Source organism: Tachypleus tridentatus, chromosome 8 (genome assembly GCF_004210375.1).
Source record: "Tachypleus tridentatus isolate NWPU-2018 chromosome 8, ASM421037v1, whole genome shotgun sequence".
NCBI lineage: Eukaryota > Metazoa > Arthropoda > Merostomata > Xiphosura > Limulidae > Tachypleus > Tachypleus tridentatus.
In genome coordinates this window covers 156,867,329-156,886,498 of record NC_134832.1, presented here as the reverse complement: position 1 = coordinate 156,886,498, position 19,170 = coordinate 156,867,329, and the positions used below count along the sequence as shown (strand labels likewise).

General features: G+C 33.2%; 1 protein-coding gene across 1 annotated transcript in view; it reads left to right on the top strand.

The window, feature by feature from the left end:
• LOC143224057 (syntaxin-binding protein 5-like) overlaps positions 1 to 19,170 on the top strand; it is a 57,762-nt gene that overhangs the window by 24,321 nt on the left and 14,271 nt on the right. Inside the window, exons 7-11 of the mRNA XM_076452520.1 lie at positions 1,239 to 1,287; positions 8,135 to 8,251; positions 9,474 to 9,596; positions 13,978 to 14,112; positions 19,082 to 19,164. Coding sequence (XP_076308635.1) covers positions 1,239 to 1,287; positions 8,135 to 8,251; positions 9,474 to 9,596; positions 13,978 to 14,112; positions 19,082 to 19,164 — 507 coding nt within the window. The remainder of the gene's footprint in view (positions 1 to 1,238; positions 1,288 to 8,134; positions 8,252 to 9,473; positions 9,597 to 13,977; positions 14,113 to 19,081; positions 19,165 to 19,170) is intronic.

Below are 19,170 nucleotides of genomic sequence, written 5' to 3'. Positions count from 1 at the left end.
TTAGGAATTGTTTTAACTTTAAGGATGGAGAATGGTAGGTGATGTTTAAAATAAATATTTTAAACTTTTTTTTGTTTGTGACTATAATACATCTCTTTAAGGGTAACAGCCTTCCCATAACTGGCTGCAGACAGTGAAAGGAAGTGAGGGTTGAGACATTGAGGGTTTAAGCACTCGACTCTTTACTCTTAATTAAATTACCCTGACTGCTAACTGGTTTTTTTATCTGCTTTGTAAATGTTGTTTGATAGATGGGATATCCCTAACAATTTTGGATGCTATTACCACAGGCAACTTCCATCATGACCCTTGGAATATAGCTGAAAAGTGCAATGAATTGTTATTAAAAAAAAAAAAATGAAATTTTCTTATATTAAGTTCTTTATTGTTTTATAGTACTGATCTTAATCATCTATTGACAATTAATGTAAATAACAGTTATGAAGCTATTCCTTTTGATGAAACATAAGTTTGAAACAAATATTGATATACTTTTATTAATAATATTTGTACTTAATGCACTTGCACCTTTTATACTGGTTTGATTGCTGGTAACCATAAATATATAGTTGTATGATCTATATAGATTTTAACTTGAAAGGTATTTTGTAAAGATGTAGATTGCTAATGATATTAACCTGTACTGAATAGTGCTTTGACATGCTCATTATTAGTGGTGATATGGTTCTTGCTGCAATAAAAAGTTACATTCACATAATTTTTATGTTATCAGTACAGCTAAACAAAACAGTATTTTCAATGTAATTCTGGAAGTTATGTACATAAATTGTTATCAATATCATTTTTTATATGTATTTTATCTTGACAATAAACTTTTGTGTTATCTAAGGTGTCAGAACTGGAAAGATTCATTGACTTTTTTCTTGCCTTAATAGTATTCTTAATCCATCAGAGCTATTTTTTATTTTACTTTTAAAATATGTTTTCAGTTAGTCTGAGAAACCTTGGTGAGATGTAGAGAAAGATTAATTTTTAACACTTGAGGTTTCAGGAATATATATGTTAACTATAATCATGGTTAAAAGTTTTTTATTTTGTTCATGGTATTGATCCTTATTTACTGTATAAAATGTTCTACTTTGGGGTAATAACTTTCAAAACAATTTGGTTTTATTATAACTGAAAGAGATTTCCATAACTAATGTGTGAGTATGTTTATGTAGTATTGTTTTTTGTTTTGTTTCTTTGCCTGCTGATCATTCCCTGGTGGTTGAAAGACGACACCCACATCTCTGTCAGATCAGAGTTGCCTAGCTGGTCTCTTTGGTAATTACCACTAATGCTTTCTGCTAACTTTGAACAATAAAATATTTGTTATTTCTAAATTTTTGCTGGTATTCCCTTTAATCTTATTTATTTTATACAAACCAAAAAGTCAATTTATTATTTTTTTATTTTTTTTCTGTTTTCTATGCTTTGAAATTTCTTATTGGTCAATGACTGATTAGCAGTATGATATGCTGGAAAATATTTTGACTAAATTGTTTTGTACAAACAAGATTCTTTGTGTGCCTCTTTTTTATCATTTCACCTATAATAGACTATTTAGGTGTTGTAAAGCAAGTACTTTGAGAACTAGTTAGTTGTTGACATAATTAAAGAACTTAGGATTTTATTGTTAGCATGTAGAGAGTGGTATGATACATGATAGTTAAAATGTAATGCTGTTTATTTAGCTTAAAGTATTTGATAGACAGTAAATGCTTTAAGTAGTCCTTAAGAAAGAAAATTCTGGATGTGGAAAAAGTAACTCCACACTTCAGCAACAGATGACATATTAAAGACCCTGACCTCGGTGATCAGTACGGCCAAGTCTCAAGGTTCACACTAAATAGTCTTCTGATGTTGAGCACATCAGTGGATTTTCTTTTAAGGAATATGGTTGACACTATCTGTTCAAGTTTTTATAACCCTAATTGTTGTTGTTCCTCTTTTTTACCTGCCTGTCACTTTTGTCAAAGCTTAACATTTGCACCCTAGCATGCATGAATTGTTTCTCACTGTGGTCCTCATCCTGTGCCAACTATAACTTTTCCTCCAGCAAAAAAACTTATAAATCCTTGTGTAACTAAAGAATGAACAAGAAAAAACAGATATTCTAATTAGATTTAAAAGACATTGTATAATGCATGAAAACTTGGGATAATTTGGAAGTACTATAATGGTGTGCACGCACACACACACACATGTAAAATTTGGATAATTTGGAAGTATATAAAATGTACTTGTAATCTTAACCATTTATATGATGACAGCTATTCATTAGAGGTGCAAAACAAACAGTGTAACATGACAAGTTAAAAAACTTTTCTCTCATTACAAAATAGAAATTCATTTTAGGGTGAGCATGTTGCAAGACAGACATACAAAATGTTGAGGTGAACATATTTATACTGAGGGGCATATGTTGCAAAACTGTGATATACAAAATGTGAACCTTGTACATTACTGGAGGTTATTTAAATCTGGAGAATAAGGGATGTTGAATAACAAAATTTCAAAACAGAAGTGTTTTGGTTCTTCTAGGTCATCCTGTTCACTGAACTGAACTTTAAAAATAAAACACTTTTATTATTCAAATATTTATTAATTATTTCTATGAACTCCTACAAATTTACTGCATCCACAACATCTGAAGGAAATGAATTTCCAAAGCTAAATCAGCATGCTAGAAAAATAAAAATTGCTTAGTGCAGATGACTACTGACAAATTTTCTATTGACTACAAGTCCTACCATTCACACCACAAACTACAACAAAAATATCATAAATGGTGTTCAACTCATTCTAAGTACTTCACTCCTTCAACACTTTATTAAAGAGAAAATTATTTCAGAAATCTTAACCTCACATGATAAGTCTTTTCATTCAAGATATCATTTTAGTATCCCTGTACCCCTGTTTGTGTCTCTTATATTTTATGGTTACTCTGCTTCTTCCTCTTACTGCCTGGTTTCTGTTCTTTTCCAGTGTTTAGCACAATTATGTTCTGAAGTTAGCATTCTTTATCTCACTCATACCTTATATCTGTGCTTTAGTGTACTATTGTTTGGGTTTTCCATTTCTCATCTCTCAACTTTTTAGTATATCTAATCCAAGTGTGAGGGTTCTCACCCTGATGACTGTGAGATTTACCAAACCCAGTTTTCTTGTCTTTGTTTACCTCTTTTCACCATCCCAAAATACCTTTCATCCATTTTCTGTCTGAGGCTATTCACCACTCTCCTGAGGGCTTGTGAGAGGATATTTGTTCCCTTTCATACTCCATATTGGTGTATTTGTCTTCCTTGACCCTATTCCTTCAAGTATGACTCCTCTGTTGTTGGGATCTCCTAGATAGGAGTGCATCTTTAATTAATGTCCATCTACCCTTAACTTATGTATAGGACCTCTATATGGTTTCATTTTTATGTAGGACATTTTTTGGAAAAAAAATAGAATTTTTTGCAAGTTGTCATGGTTACCTCCTTTCCCATCCTACTGTTACTCACCTGTCTGAACTTTTTACCTGGCTGTTTGACAGTGGTTTTTTTTTTTTCTATTACTATCGTTCACAGCTATGGAACAGTCTTGCTCAGTACCTTCTATTTCCATTGAGAACTTTTGTTTTGTTCCTTTTGTCTTTTTGATTGGGACCTCACCGTGGTTCTTCATGCCCTTGCCGAACCTCATTTCAAACCTCAAGTCGCTGTTTCATGTACCTCTTGTCCTTCAATTCTAGTTTTTGTTCCATATCACCTGTGGTCAACATTAGTTAGATGTTTTTGCTGTCAATGGATAATGTGTTCTTTGTTACCATATTTATTTTCTGCTATATCTGGATCATGGTATTTTTTTTCAAAATGTCAGTGACTCCTGAAGATGGCATCATATTCACTCCCATTTCTCTTCCATTTCCTTTTTATATTCTTGTTCTGATCCTACAATGTTGTATTGCTTGCATGGCTTCTTTGCATAGTTTCAGTTATTATTTGATCATCTGCTGGAACCTTCTCTTTCTTTCTCTTATACTTTCCATACCACCCTTAAAGGATGGATCTACTAGCTTATCTGATTGGCTTATTCTTTGTTATTTTTCATTTCCTAATTCTTTTTTGAAGTGTTTTATCATCAGATCTGTCACCTCTCTCCCTTTCTCTGGCTGCCCATTTCTGTCATCTTTTGGAGAAGATTATTCAGGCTAGTATGTGGACTACATTTAATACATTTCATCTCCCAATATCTTCATCACGTGGACATCTCCTTATCTAGATATCAAATATCACCTGTTGCCATTTTTCACACCTTGGTCCATCTGTGAATGAGTAAGTTCACTAATGTATATGTTAGATCTCACATTGTGACAAGTAATGCTTATCCAGGTGTAGTAATCTATAAATTCTTACTAGTGTATAATGCCAACAGCTGAGATGGAGTATTCCACAAGACCACTAGTGAGTTAATCTTCATGGTGTTTTGCATTATAACTATGTCTGCACCAGATTGTATTAACTTATGGACTATCATAGTCGTCCATTGCACTTTTTCCAGTATTACAGTCCTCCAGACTTCACATAGCATTATCTCTCACTTCTTAGACTAGAGAGTGGGAGCTCTTGTCACTTACCAGATCTGAGCCATGAGGTATCAGTTCCCTTCATTTCTGAGCAGGTTAATTGTGTTCTGTTGTTATAGACAATATGAACCCTCCTTCCACTGTGGGCCCGATTATATGATATCCAGTGCTGCACGGTTATTTACTGGAGATGATCCACCAAAATGCAGTTCACTCCTCCAGCTGGGACCCCTTATTCTTCTACTGCCATGATGTTGGTTCCCATATGGACTGGTGTTGAATTAAGCACAAATTTAAGTCCTAAAATGTGTGTTTGGTAGGTTTTTTTTGTCCCCAAGTGACAATATAATAGAGAAATGAAATATGATGGTTAACTCAAATAAAAACCAAGGTGCCATTAGGAATTTATTATCCAGTCCACAGGGGGACAAAAAAAACCTACCAAACATTTGTATTCTGAGTTTGCTCTGCCTAGAGGTTGGAATAGAAGTTTTTTCCTTCTGCTTCCTAGGCTTGAGAGGAGAACATTTGAGACCCCATCATACTGGTAGAATAGAAAACACCCAGTATCATCTGATTTTGGACTGGAAGCTTTGATGCACCCTAACCTCTACATTATTTTCATGTTTAGTTGCTTCTTGATGTGCTCCTTTCCCACCCATTATAGTAACATATTTTCACAATGGGTGAAGATTATATGTGATTCAGATCTCCCGTGGATGTATACCTCTGCAGAGAGAAGATACACTCCAGGAGCTCTCTTCAGACGCTCTCTGATTAAGTTTTGCATTGATACCTTCAGTGCAATGTGGAAGTTCAGCTATTATGTGAGTAGTATCATATTGGAAGTTATTGTCTTTTTTTTGCATAATATTGAAGTGAAGGTTGAAGTGGTGGGTTGTTACATTCTTGCTTGCATGCTACAGCACACTTGTAACACATTAAAAAAGTATCAGTGTGGAGAACTCTGCATATAGAGGATAGAAATGAATGGGAAAGCTGTTACATGAGTGAGGTGTGTATTGGAAATACATTTTCTGTTTATGATAATTATATCATCAGTACTAAATACAATCTTAATTATTTAATGTTTTTCACTTTAACTCTTGTCTCTCTTGTTATGCAAATTGGAAAAGAGTGAAGTGTTAAACCTCATTTTTAATGTTTTATTTTGTGTACAATAAATTAACCCAAATAGAGTTTACTCATTGAATTCAAAACATTTAGATAAATTTTGCTTTCACTATAATTAAAGTTGTCACTAAGTAATTATATATAAATTAGTTAAGTGTCAGTAAATACTTTCTAAAAGTGCACACAAACTGTTTTATCACAATCTACAATAGCCATTTGGTACCCAGTTTGTGTATGAGCTTGGTAACTATAAAAATAAAATAAAAGAGAAAGTTAGGAGGTTTACGTCAAGATAAAACGTTAGGAGGTTTACGTCAAGATAAAACTGTTAGTATAAATGTTTATGTACATTTGTGTGGTATTATGTCTGGTTCTTTGTTTCAGAAAAGAAGTAATAACCTGAATCAAAGCTTGTATATAAATATATTGCATATTCTTTTCTTGGAAAGATAATAGTTTTGTACCATTTTTATTTATGATTTTTAAGTTTCATTTTAAATCATTTGTAGTTGATAGTTATAAAAGTAAATTAATTAGTAGGGACAGATGGGATGGTAAATGCATTTTTTTTATTCCCTTCAACTGTACAGAAATTATAACTGATTTCTATAGCTTTTCTTGAAAATTACAAATACACTGCTGGACAAAATTGTAAGGCCAAAGAATATAAAGAAAAAATATGCATTTTGTGTTGTTAGACTAAACAACTTGAGTAGAGCTTCGAAAGATGAAAATAAGAAAAGGGAAAATAAAAATAAAAAACTTTTTTAATATTTAATATTTTTTATGTTCATTGGCCTTAAGATTTTGGCCAGCAGTGTATTTCAGGACACCTCATGCTCATTTCTTGGTTTCCTGTTTCGTTGTGAAGATTTCTGAAATGCAGTAGAAATATTTTATATTTATGTTCTGTAAACTTTTATGCTTGTGTTAAACTTCTGCATCTGCTTGGCATTAGTGTTTCCTTTATATGTTTATCTAACCTAAATAATTCTGTACTGTATGTAAGCATTTGACTCTATGTACACTAAAATTTATTGCACAATTTCTAACATGGTTAATAAAAGATTTATGTTTACTTTAGCAGATTCATAGAAATTAACAGAATTTTGTATAAATGAGAAGAGATATCACATGTGGAAAAAGAGAAAAAATGTAAAAAGATAAATAAAATAAATCTTTACCATTAATTTTCTGATAAAAAAATAATAGTAGTATTCAGTGTTATAACAGAAAAGAAAGTTAGAAATAGTAGTATTCAGTGTTATAACAGAAAAGCAAGTTAAAAATAGTAGTATTCAGTGTTATAACAGAAAAGCAAGTTAAAAATAGTAGTATTCGGTGTTATAACAGAAAAGCAAGTTAAAAATAGTAGTATTCAGTGTTATAACAGAGCGCAAGTTAAAATAGTAGTATCCAGTGTTATAACAGAAAAGCAAGTTAAAATAGTAGTATTCAGTGTTATAACAGAAAAGCAAGTTAAAATAGTAGTATTCAGTGTTATAACAGAAAAGCAAGTTAAAATAGTAGTATTCAGTGTTATAACAGAAAGCAAGTTAAAAATAGTAGTATTCAGTGTTATAACAGAAAAGCAAGTTAAAAATAGTAGTATTCAGTGTTATAACAGAAAAGCAAGTTAAAAATAGTAGTATTCAGTGTTATAACAGAAAAGCAAGTTAAAAATAGTAGTATTCAGTGTTATAACAGAAAGGAAAGTTAAAAATAGTAGTATTCAGTGTTATAACAGAAAGGAAAGTTAAAAATAGTAGTATTCAGTGTTATGACAGAAAGGAAAGTTAAAAATAGTAGTATTCAGTGTTATAACAGAAAAGAAAGTTATTGGGAACTTTTGTTTTATAAGTAAAATTTCAATTTTTAACAATAGGCATTTTCTTTAATGAACAAAATATTTGAGTTTGAAATGTGTGATTGTCAGGTAGTTTCACATTTATATTTTGAATTTCATACACACAATATTTTGACATTTTTATATCTCTGCATTGTTTGTTTATAGTATAAATGTTATATCTTTCTAAATTTGCTGAGATGTTAAACACTAAAGCATTCTGTTGTTTTTAAAGACCTTTATTAATTGCAGGATTCACATGCATCACTATAAGTGATCTGTTCCTGCAAGCTGTAATAATAATCCTTCCTTAAAATTTGTTTATTATTTACTTAATTAAATTTATGAGTTAACTAAAGGAAAATTTCTGTTCAGTAATTTAATTGATATCTAATGTTTGTGTACTTCAAATTGTTAAAAGATTTTGTTGTAATAAATGGAGTGTGATTCCTAAAGTATGTTTTTTATTATATAAATGTGTACAAGTTTACACTTTGAATAAGACTCTTCTGTTTGTACATTTCTTTTATGGCATTTTAATTGTTTTATTTATGATAAAATGTTTTCCACTCATGCAGAGAAGATCGACAGTTCATTTTCTTGGTCCAGAAGCTCAAGTGTGTCCAGTTTAGAAAATGTTAGTGCTGAGGTTGTCCAGTGGCTTTGTTTTGCTGATTCCTTTAGTAATAGAAGTGGTATGATGTCTTAAAGTAAAAAATATTTTAGTTTTGAAGTTGATCTTACTGCTTTTTTTACCTGGTTTTCTTATTTTTTAAAGTTTTTTTCTTAATGATAATAGTAATGTTTCTCATAGTAGAGAATTTATTAAAGCATTCAATGCTGAAGCTATATTCTAAAGAAGTACAGCTGTCCCTCCCAAGTTCAGCAACTATGGGTCCTGAGTTTTGCCACTAAGAAAACTGCATTTCTATAATTCATCTTATTGTACACCAAGAGTAATGTGCATAAGAAAGTATTATAGTCAAAAATAAAATATTGTACAGACCAATCTGAAGAGAAAAAGAGGAAAAAATGTTATTGGACACTATTGTACTTTATTATATTGTACTCTATGCAGTATTTTATATCAAACAGAAAATATATAAACATTGTGATACTGTAAAAGTAGTATCTATACATTTTCTTAAAATTAGCAGGAAAAGGGATGTCCAGATTTTGGAAGTCTGACTGGTAGTATAAAGTCAGAGAGTTGCTTTAAATTTAAATTGTTTGAGTTACTTTATCTGCATCTGATCTCAGTCTGCAATCTGACCAACATTGTTTTGTGGCACCATGCAAATTGAAATGTTGGTTTTAAGATGTTAAAAATAGTTACTTGCTAATTGATCATTGTATTAAGTTTGACTTGGTTTTAGCTTGCTTTTCTTCTTTGCAAACAGATGTGGTGTTATATATTCGATAAGTTAATATTGTTATTGTGTCTTGCTTAATAGAGTTGTGTTGTAGAAATTCAGACTGATTCGTGTTATTCAAATAGTTGTGTAAAGTGTATACTAGATCAAAAGTATTAACGATAGTTAGCTTCCATATTTATTTCAGTTGTAGATCTGTTTATTGACATGTCATGACAAAGCTGTCTAAAAACATGTGATAAAGAATTAAAATAGTTTTAAAAAATTAAACCATAATGTGGCAAAGAAATGCAGATGTTTGATATAAAAAATTTCTGAAAAAGTTGACTTTCACACGCATTCCTTGTTAAGTTAAATACATACCAGTGCAACCAGGGGTCTGGGTAGTTATCTCACCACTGTAATACCTCATTTAGTTGTATTCCTAGTGTTGTACAAATCACTTGAATTATATTACTCATTTGTAATGTTTTATAAAATACTTAATTTACTACTTTTATTTGTAACCAAGTGTTTGTTTTCCATACATTTTGTTGTCTTCAAGATCCTACAACTAGCCCTAGCTTGTGGGTAGGAACTAGTCTTGGTTCCATTCTTGTAATTCTGCTAACGTTCCCATCAGACTGTGATCACCGTCTTACCCACCCAGTCATAGTTTCTCCCAGTGGTAAGTTCTTGTGAAATAAAAGACAGTTAAATACATGATTGAATTGATATTGTATGATCATGGCTGTGAGTATGAAGGATCTGTGGACTTACCATATAAAGATACATTTTGTAATGAGAATGGTTCTACCATTTAAAACATTATAAGATATTCACAGGTGTCACCTAACGTTTTTTCTTTGTAAAAACGTTAAAATAGGAAAAAAAAAAGTGTTACTTCTGAATACATGTTACTTTTTGTTAAATAGTTTTATAATTATACATAAATGAAAATAGTTTTGCATTATAAATGTGCACATTTTTATTCTTCTGTTAAGGTAATCTTTTGAACAAACTTGTTTTAGTAAAAAGTTATGGTAATTATGCATTAATCTTAACTACCTAGATGTTTTTGTGTTTTTATTTATATAAAAAAAATATTTTAAGCCTAGTTAGCCTTTACTGTATTAAAATTTTAATGTTTGTAAAATATTTTTGTCACATGAAAAAGCTATTTTGAGTGAATAAACCACAACAGTCATTCAGGGACTTGTACCAGTGCTTCTCAGAATTCATAATGTCTCAACATTAAAATATTGTAACTTTAAGAGATATGGCAAAGATAAATAACATATTACAAATTATAACTTCATGTTTTGTGTTGTTGAATTTAGTTGTAGTAAAACAAATCTGTTAACTTCTCTTATCTGTACTTTAATAATTATTTGTCTTAATGTTATCAGTACCCGTTATTTAATTGAAATAGAGTTTGTTCTTATGACTGTAAAAGAACTGTCACACTTATTATAATTACTTGAACAAGGTTGAAAAATTGTGATTACAAGATTACAAATATACTTCAGCAACTGAGATTTGTTTTTTACATCATACAGTCTATGTTTAACCTCATTTATATGTGTGTATTTGTGAAAGGTTATACTTTTGCCCAAACTATTTATAAAACCACAAAAGTCCAAAAAACAATGTTTTTACTATGCAACATTTTGGCTTTTGCATTTCTTAAATTATTCTTCTGAATTTTGTGGTTCAGATTTTTCTGATGATTTCTAACTTCCAGTCTGCTGTTAATCATCTAAACTAATGACACATATTACTTGTTCTGTATTACTTTAAGATTCATTGCATTTCTTGTTGATATGTGTCAAAGCTCAAAATATATAATTAAGTAATGGCATGATCGTATTTCTCTAAATGGCTATCTTCCAACTTGAATCACAGAAATTAAAGTCAAACTTTAATTCCAAATCTACCAGATCAGACTTAGCACTTATTTTTTGTAGAAACATTATTTAGATTTGTAAAACAACATTATTTAAACAGTATTATTAAATTCCAAACAACTTTGAATGGAAAAAGGGATGTAAAGCTATTTTTTGCCCCCCCCCATCAAGACAGACTTAAAGAAATTAATCCTTGAAGCAGATGAAAGTCTTAAGAAATTTATTGTTTAATTGTTTTCTCTGTGCAATGCAGCTGTAATATGTATATCTATTCAATTTCTCAAACAAGTTTCATGTAATGACCGAAATGTCTCTTTATGTGTGGTCATATTCATCTTAGCAATTCCACTGCTGGTAGGTCGTGACTTCTTAGGAAGAAAACACCTTCAAAAATCTCATGACAGACCATCTATCGAAGCCACCATTCTAGTAGCCCCTCTCTGAACTGTTTCCAACACTTCAACGTCCTTCCCAAGATAGATTAGGAACCCAAAACTGAACATAATACTCCAAAAGTGGCATAACCAATGATCTGTACAATGGAATTATAACATCTGTAGACTTGTATTCAATTTTGCTTTAGATACAACTTAAAATCCTATATGCTTTACCACTAGCAACAGTACACTACTTGGATGGGTTAAGAAACTAATCAACCATTACACTAAGATTAACCAAACACATTTCCTCATAAGGAGAGGGTGAAAAAATGTCCTGTGGGCAATTGTAGATAATTTTAAATAGTATTATATATCACACTGAAATACTATTTTTCTGCACCTGAGTAGTCTAGCCTATGAAAAAGTTGTAAATATATTTTCCCGAGTAACTTAAATATTTGTATAAAAATTTTTATTGATTGGCTTAAGAATAGTCTGGTCACTACCTCTTAGTATGCATACTTAACATTATTTATTAACCAAGACAGTGTGATCCCCTTGGGGTGAATTCCTGTATGTGGTGAAAGGACATCCCAGGAAAGGTTCTGTATTTTTAGTTTTGAGTGGTGACCCATGAAGGGGAGGAGATAACCCTGATGGTTGAGTGGTGCAATCCCAACACACCACTTTGGCCTTGAATTCCTGTAGATGAATAGCTTTTGGAAAACCTCCCAGGATCAGTCAGCTGGTCCTGTTGGGCAAGGGCCAACTGAGTACCAGTGTTGTGGATATTATGTCCGATGCTAGTGTTTGGGTATAGTGCTCATGAAACCCTGACATTGCTGCAGTGTCCTTGTTTGGCATTTTAATGCATCCCCTTGTAGGACTTCATGGTGAGTGTGGTAAGTGGGCAATGAAACTTGCTTATTTCATTATGGATCCTCCAAATTTAAATACAAAAACAGATCATTAGTAAATAACAATGTTTTATGGACTCTGATCAGCAATCTTCACCATCTTTTACACCTGTATCTTATTTTCCCATACTGCATTCTTTGTTAGACAAACCTTTATGGCAAATGTCTCCCTTTTTTATTTGGAAGAGCTTGCTGGCTCTCCTAAGTCAGTTATGAAGGTAGCTTCTGAGGATATCTTGGTAGAAACATCTACCCCAAAACACATTAAACTATTTTTGAATTTGAAGGACATTGGGGATATTGTTATATACTTATTGAGGTCACTCCACATGCAACTTTTATCCCTCAATGAGGAGTTATTGTTTAGAGGGATTTGAAGGGCATCCCCAAATCAGAGATCTTCACTGGTTTCTCCACCCAAGGATTTTCTGCAGTGAGGCATGTCTCCACTCACTCTTAAGGATGGAATTGTGCTGCCTACTAATGTAACCAACTTGGTGTTGTTAAAATCAAAGAATTGCATGAAGTATGAAACTAAACAAGTACACAGTGTTCTTGCCAAGAACATTCTAGTTTCATAAAAGACTTTCATATATTATGTTTGGAAAAAAAATGTGCTTCAGAACATTTGTTCATCAGTTTTCTCTCTGCTCAGAATTTATAAGTTAGAAATACTTGACCACAAGTAATGCTAAAAGATCATTTTCTAGGCAAAGGAAGCTGAAAAGTTATATGCACTCCACCTTGTCACAGTCTCATGTGAATCATCTCTATATCTTGAAGAATAATGTGGATGAATTGAATTAACCAAAAGTTATTAACAAATTTATTAGTCTCATCTTTACAAACTTAGATATCTTAATTAAATCCCCTCTTTCTCTTCTATAACAACCCCTCCATCCCAGGCTTCATTTTAGCAATGCTTGTCTGAATTATTTCCAACAGTTCAGTGTCTTTGTTAAGGTAAGGACCTCAAAACTGAACACACTATTCCAAATTTGGCCTAACCAGTGACCTATACAATGAAATTATAACTTCTTAGACTTGTGTTCAATATTTTTTGTAGATACAACCTGAAATCCTGTTTGTCCCACCACTAGCAACAGCATTCTACTTTTATAGCTGTAGAGATTGATCAACCCTTACATCAAGATTCTTTTCTTTCATGACACTGTTAAAGTTATTTCTATGCAAATTATACTTATAATTTAAATTGTGATAACTGGCAAACTCAATAAATTATCTAAATCCTTTTTTTAACACTCCTACGAAAAGACGTTTCTAGTCCTGATTTCTCCAAGCTCATTCCCCTGGCTGTGGTTTCGCTAGATAGTAGATAGGGACAGTGGGAATCTCGTTAATCCATTCATTAATGGATTTAAATGGCAATTTCATTTAAATACAAAATTATTAGCCTAATATTAATAACCTTTCAAGTTGCTCTGGGGCCTATTAGGCCCCACTTTTAAATAGGAGTGTTAAATCAGCAACATTTCCTTGCAGCTAACAAAACCCAAGACCTTAATATAATCTGCCTTATATTTCCATTATTTCAGAATGCTGGTATGATCTAAGAAGTTGTATATTTGTTTTTTGTGCCTAGTTCTACTTGTTTTAAAGTGTAAACTATTCAGTTTTAGTCAATAGTGATGGAGGACAGTTGTCACACTGGTCTTTGATATGGTCTGATGACACAGTAACTGGATGTTGTAATTCAGAATAATTAACAGAAATATATATTTGACGTAATTTTTGTTTTAACATGGAGAAGAAACTTTGTTAATAAATGTTTGTAGAAGATTGGAAACAAATGAAATGTGTCACATGTATGAGTTAAGTCCAACAATGTATAATTCTATTTGTAGGAACTATCTATAGACTGAAGGAATCCATTGTGTCTCTGGCTTTCCTTGATGGTAATGGTGCTCTCATCCCCTATCCATCAGGGTTTTGGAAGGATGTTGATTGCAACACCAAAGATAGTTGTGACCAAGCGACAAGTAAGTAAATATGATGTTCAGTGGTAATATTACCCAACTGGATGTTACATGTTGTTCAGTCATGTTTAATGTTTTATTACTAAGTGCATGCAGCTTCTAAATTCAACACAAAATGTTTAAAAAGACTAAATTGAATGTTTTCTTTAAGTGTTTAAGTTCCATTATTATCAAGCAATTCATTCAGCTAGTTAATCAGTTTCCAAGCAATTCATTCAGCTAGTTAACCAGTTTCCAAGCAATTCATTCAGCTAGTTAACCAGTTTCCAAGCAATTCATTCAGCTAGTTAATCAGTTTCCAAGCAATTCATTCAGCTAGTTAACCAGTTTCCAAGCAATTCATTCAGCTAGTTAACCAGTTTCCAAGCAATTCATTCAGCTAGTTAACCAGTTTCCAAGCAATTCATTCAGCTAGTTAACCAGTTTCCAAGCAATTCATTCAGATAGTTAACCAGTTTCCAAGCAATTCATTCAGCTAGTTAACCAGTTTCCAAGCAATTCATTCAGCTAGTTAATCAGTTTTGTGGATTTTGAACTGAAAAAAAAGTCAATAATTAATAAAATTAGAATAATCTGTTTATCCCTGTTTATAGTGATAAGTTGTTATATTAAATAAAACATGATAGTTCTATTTTAATTCATTTTAAATGTTTGAGAAGAATTTGGAAATTATAAAAGCATGTAAAATATTCAGCCTGATATATTGGATCTATGTTTATAATTATGTTGGTAAAGTTGTTATATCACTGAAAAGTTTATGGAAAATGGACCCTTCCTGCATTAATTGTGTTCATTCCCACCAGTCTTACTAATGTTCCTGTTCTAAATTGGTGGAGGAGAGAGAGGTACAGAATTTAAAAACATTTGTTATCCAAAAGCTCAGAATTGTTGTCTCATGCTCCATCAAACACATACACTGCTACAGTTATTTTGCAGGTAGAGCTTTCATTGTCTCTGTCAGTCTTTTTTTTTTTTCCACATCATGTAAATATTTTTTTACCTCAGGGGATAAACCAGACAAGTCAACATATACTCCTGTCTCTGTCCCCACCATTGCTTGCAGCAATTATCCAGGTCCATCTTCTTTGGCCCCAGCTTCCACTATCTGCTCAGTTTCATCTTCTTTGATACTGAAAGGCAGAATAAGTATTCATTCATGCTATTATTTACTTTTACTTGACCCTTGGCAGGATCCATGGAGGTTGACAGACCTTCTTCTAGCAAAGAAAAATGGAGTGGTTGTAAACAGTTCTCCTCTGTCTAAATAAAAATGGCAACTTTCATACAGTGGATTTCATTCCAATTTGGATGACATTAAGGCCTTGATTCCTATAATCCATGTATCTTTCCTTGTAGGGAACATTTCTGAAACCTGCCAGTACTGTCACGTTTTAGCAGTTTTTTTTAATACTAGAATGACAAATTGTGTGATGGAAGGTTGGTATTGCAGGTTGACTGGCTCTCTTTCAAACATCTTTCAGAACTCAATCCTGTTGTTTTTAATCTTCCACTTATTAATGACTGTATGGAGGCAGTAATTAATTGCATCATTCAAGCAGCTATTTGTTCTGTATAAAAAACTTTAACACATTTCCCATGATTTCCTTGTCCATGGTGAGCTCCAGCCTACTAGCTGTACAAAAGGCTGAAAAATGGGGTTGGGATACCTTTGCAGGTATCCCTCTTTTCAACCTCATTGCTTTCCAGGGGTCCACATCTATGCTCAGCAGGTCAGATGTCAAAACCAAAAGGAATCTGTGATTAAGTTCACAACCATCAGCTTTTCTACTACCAGTTTCAAATCATATTGGACGAGAACTAGGGATATGCTTTCCATTCCTTTTCATCTTGTTCTCCAGTGGCCAGGAAGTTGCTTTTCTGATGTACAAAGCAATGCCAATACTCTTGGAGAGAGCTTTACTAACCTTTCCAGCACTTTTGCTTTGTTTTTTCCCCCTCCCTTTTTGGCCATCATGTCTTAAGGAGAGTGATTGTCTCTCTTTTTGGAACAGTTATCTCAATGACTAATCATCCCTATATGCTGATGGAACTCTAGCCTGCTCTACATTGATTTGGCAGTACATTAATCAAACCTGATGATGTTCACTACGAAATGCTGCATCATCTCACTCCTTCCTCTCTTGCTCCTCTGGTTGTCTTTAATTGGAACTGGCAGGAGAACATTTTCCTTATGCTTGGGGCAAGGCGATTATTGCCCAACATTTTTCTAAACCTGAAAAGGATCCTACAACTCCTAATTATCATCAAATTGCTTTGACTAGCTGTTTCTGTAATGTCTTTAAAGGATGGTTAATACTCATCCTGTTTGATTCCTTGTGAGTTCTTCTGACTGTGGCTCACCATAGACCACCTAATTCAGTTTGAAACCTTAATCAGGGATGTGTTCCTCAAGAGAGAATATCTTGTTTCTGTCTTCTTTAAAAGGCTCATTGTACTACATGCAAGTACAGCATCTTTTGGGAACTCCATTCATATGAATTGTTCAGGGTCTTTTGGCCTTCATTTGATCCTCACTAGGCAACAGATCTATGGTTCTACAAGGCCTCTGTCTGAAGATGTTGGATCCCATTCACTATTTAGGACCTTGTCTTTGCATGGGGTTTTGTGCACTTCTCTTGTCTAGACTTTGTACACTGAATTCCAAGAAGTTTCTTCATATCTGGATGCAATTGGCTGAATTGGGTCTGACATTGGATATGATGTTGCTGTCCCCAGAGATCAGCCCATTTCACCATGGCTTATTACCATTCCTATATGTGGCCTTTCATTCAGTCATCTGAGGAAGGTGGATTTCCTGATTAGAAGTACAGTCTTCTCTTTGCCAACACATTTTGTAACATTCCCATGTGAATCAGAGGTTCAAAATTATGTGACTCTGTGGGCTTTGCCACAGTTTGTTGTGGTTTAGTGATTGCACACAGGATCCCTTCTACAGTTTTTGTGTCTACTGCTGAATTGCATGCCATTTCTCTTACCCTAGATCATATAGAAGCTATGCAGTACACTGATTGTATTATTTACACTTACTTTCTTAGCTTTGTACTGGCATTGCTTCACAAGTTATCACACTGTTCTCATTGGTGTACAGAAACAACTGATACATTTTTCTCTATCTTCTGTTTCCATCCATGGATAACTGGCCATGTCAGTATTCTAGAAAATGAGCTCACTGACACTGCAGTTAAGTTTGTCTTGTCTGGCACCTTTATGGCCATGCCTGTTCCACATATGGACTACAGTCCTCTATTCAAGGTTCAATGTCACACCAGATGGCAGTCGGCTAGGGTGAACAACATCATAACAAGCTTTTTCAGGTTGCTGTTTGGCCATCTTATTTCTGTAAGGATCAGAAGGAGGAATGATTAGGCTGTGCATTGGTGTCAGTGTTTTAACTCGGTGATTTCTTTTATTTGGTATTGGACCACAAGTGTGTAGCTTTTATAACAGTATGATACAGTTAAAATATGCCATTTATGTTAACAGTGGTAAAATGGTTGTCATTTTTATAATGTATTTTAACCTACCCTGTTGCAAGTGCAATCTATGTAAACAGTTAGCAATTCCTACCTTTCAGATTATTGCTTGAAGAAATACAATGATTAGTACATAAATAAACATGGTTCTGCTTCACTGTAGTTGTTCTTAGTATATAAGTAAGCATGTTTCTTTCTAATTGCTCATAGTACATAAATAAGCACAAATCTGCTTGACTGTAATTGGTCTTGGTGCATAAGTAAGCATGGTTCTGCTTGACTGTAATTGGTCTTGGTACATAAGTAAACATGGTTCTGCTTGACTGTAATTGGTCTTGGTACATAAGTAAACATGGTTCTGCTTGACTGTAATTGGTCTTGGTACATAAGTAAACATGGTTCTGCTTGACTGTAATTGGTCTTGGTACATAAGTAAACATGGTTCTGCTTGACTGTAATTGGTCTTGGTACATAAGCAAACATGGCTCTGCTTGACTGTAATTGGTTTTGGTACACAAGCAAACACGGCTCTGCTTGACTGTAATTGGTTTTGGTACACAAGCAAACACGGCTCTGCTTGACTGTAATTGGTCTTGGTACATAAGTAAACATGGTTCTGCTTGACTGTAATTGGTCTTGGTACATAAGTAAACATGGTTCTGCTTGACTGTAATTGGTCTTGGTACATAAGCAAACATGGCTCTGCTTGACTGTAATTGGTTTTGGTACACAAGCAAACACGGCTCTGCTTGACTGTAATTGGTTTTGGTACACAAGCAAACACGGCTCTGCTTGACTGTAATTGGTTTTGGTACACAAGCAAACACGGCTCTGCTTGACTGTAATTGGTCTTGGTACACAAGCAAACACGGCTCTGCTTGACTGTAATTGGTCTTGGTACACAAAACAAACACGGCTCTGCTTGACTGTAATTGGTCTTGGTACACAAGCAAACACGGCTCTGCTTGACTGTAATTGGTCTTGGTACACAAGCAAACACGGCTCTGCTTGACTGTAATTGGTCTTGGTACACAAGCAAACACGGCTCTGCTTGACTGTAATTGGTCTTGGTACACAAGCAAACACGGCTCTGCTTGACTGTAATTGGTCTTGGTGCTTAAGTAAATATGATTCTACTTCCCTGTACTTGGTTTTAACATGTAAGTAAGCATGGTTCTGTGTTATTGTAATTGGATTTGGGTGCTTTATCATTGTTTATGGTTTAAATCAGAAGTTTGTAGTTTTTCTTTTGAAAACTATCTATCAGAAATTCCTTCTTTTAGTAATTTTTAGTGGTTTAGTCAAAACGATAAGAGGCTTAAGGAAGATTATTTTCTTCAAAGTATCATTTGTTTTAAAATATCAAAGTATATTTGGGTTTTTACTTCATTACAATCTACTTTGTTCCTGTAATTCATTTCATTGTGATTATATTTTGTTCTTTTATTTCTCATACCACTAAATTTTTGTTTTACAAGCTATCGTGGACAACATTTCCAAGAACACAAATTTACTAACTCCTTTACCTTCTGAAGTATGTGGTAATCAGTTTGTGGTAATGGTTTCT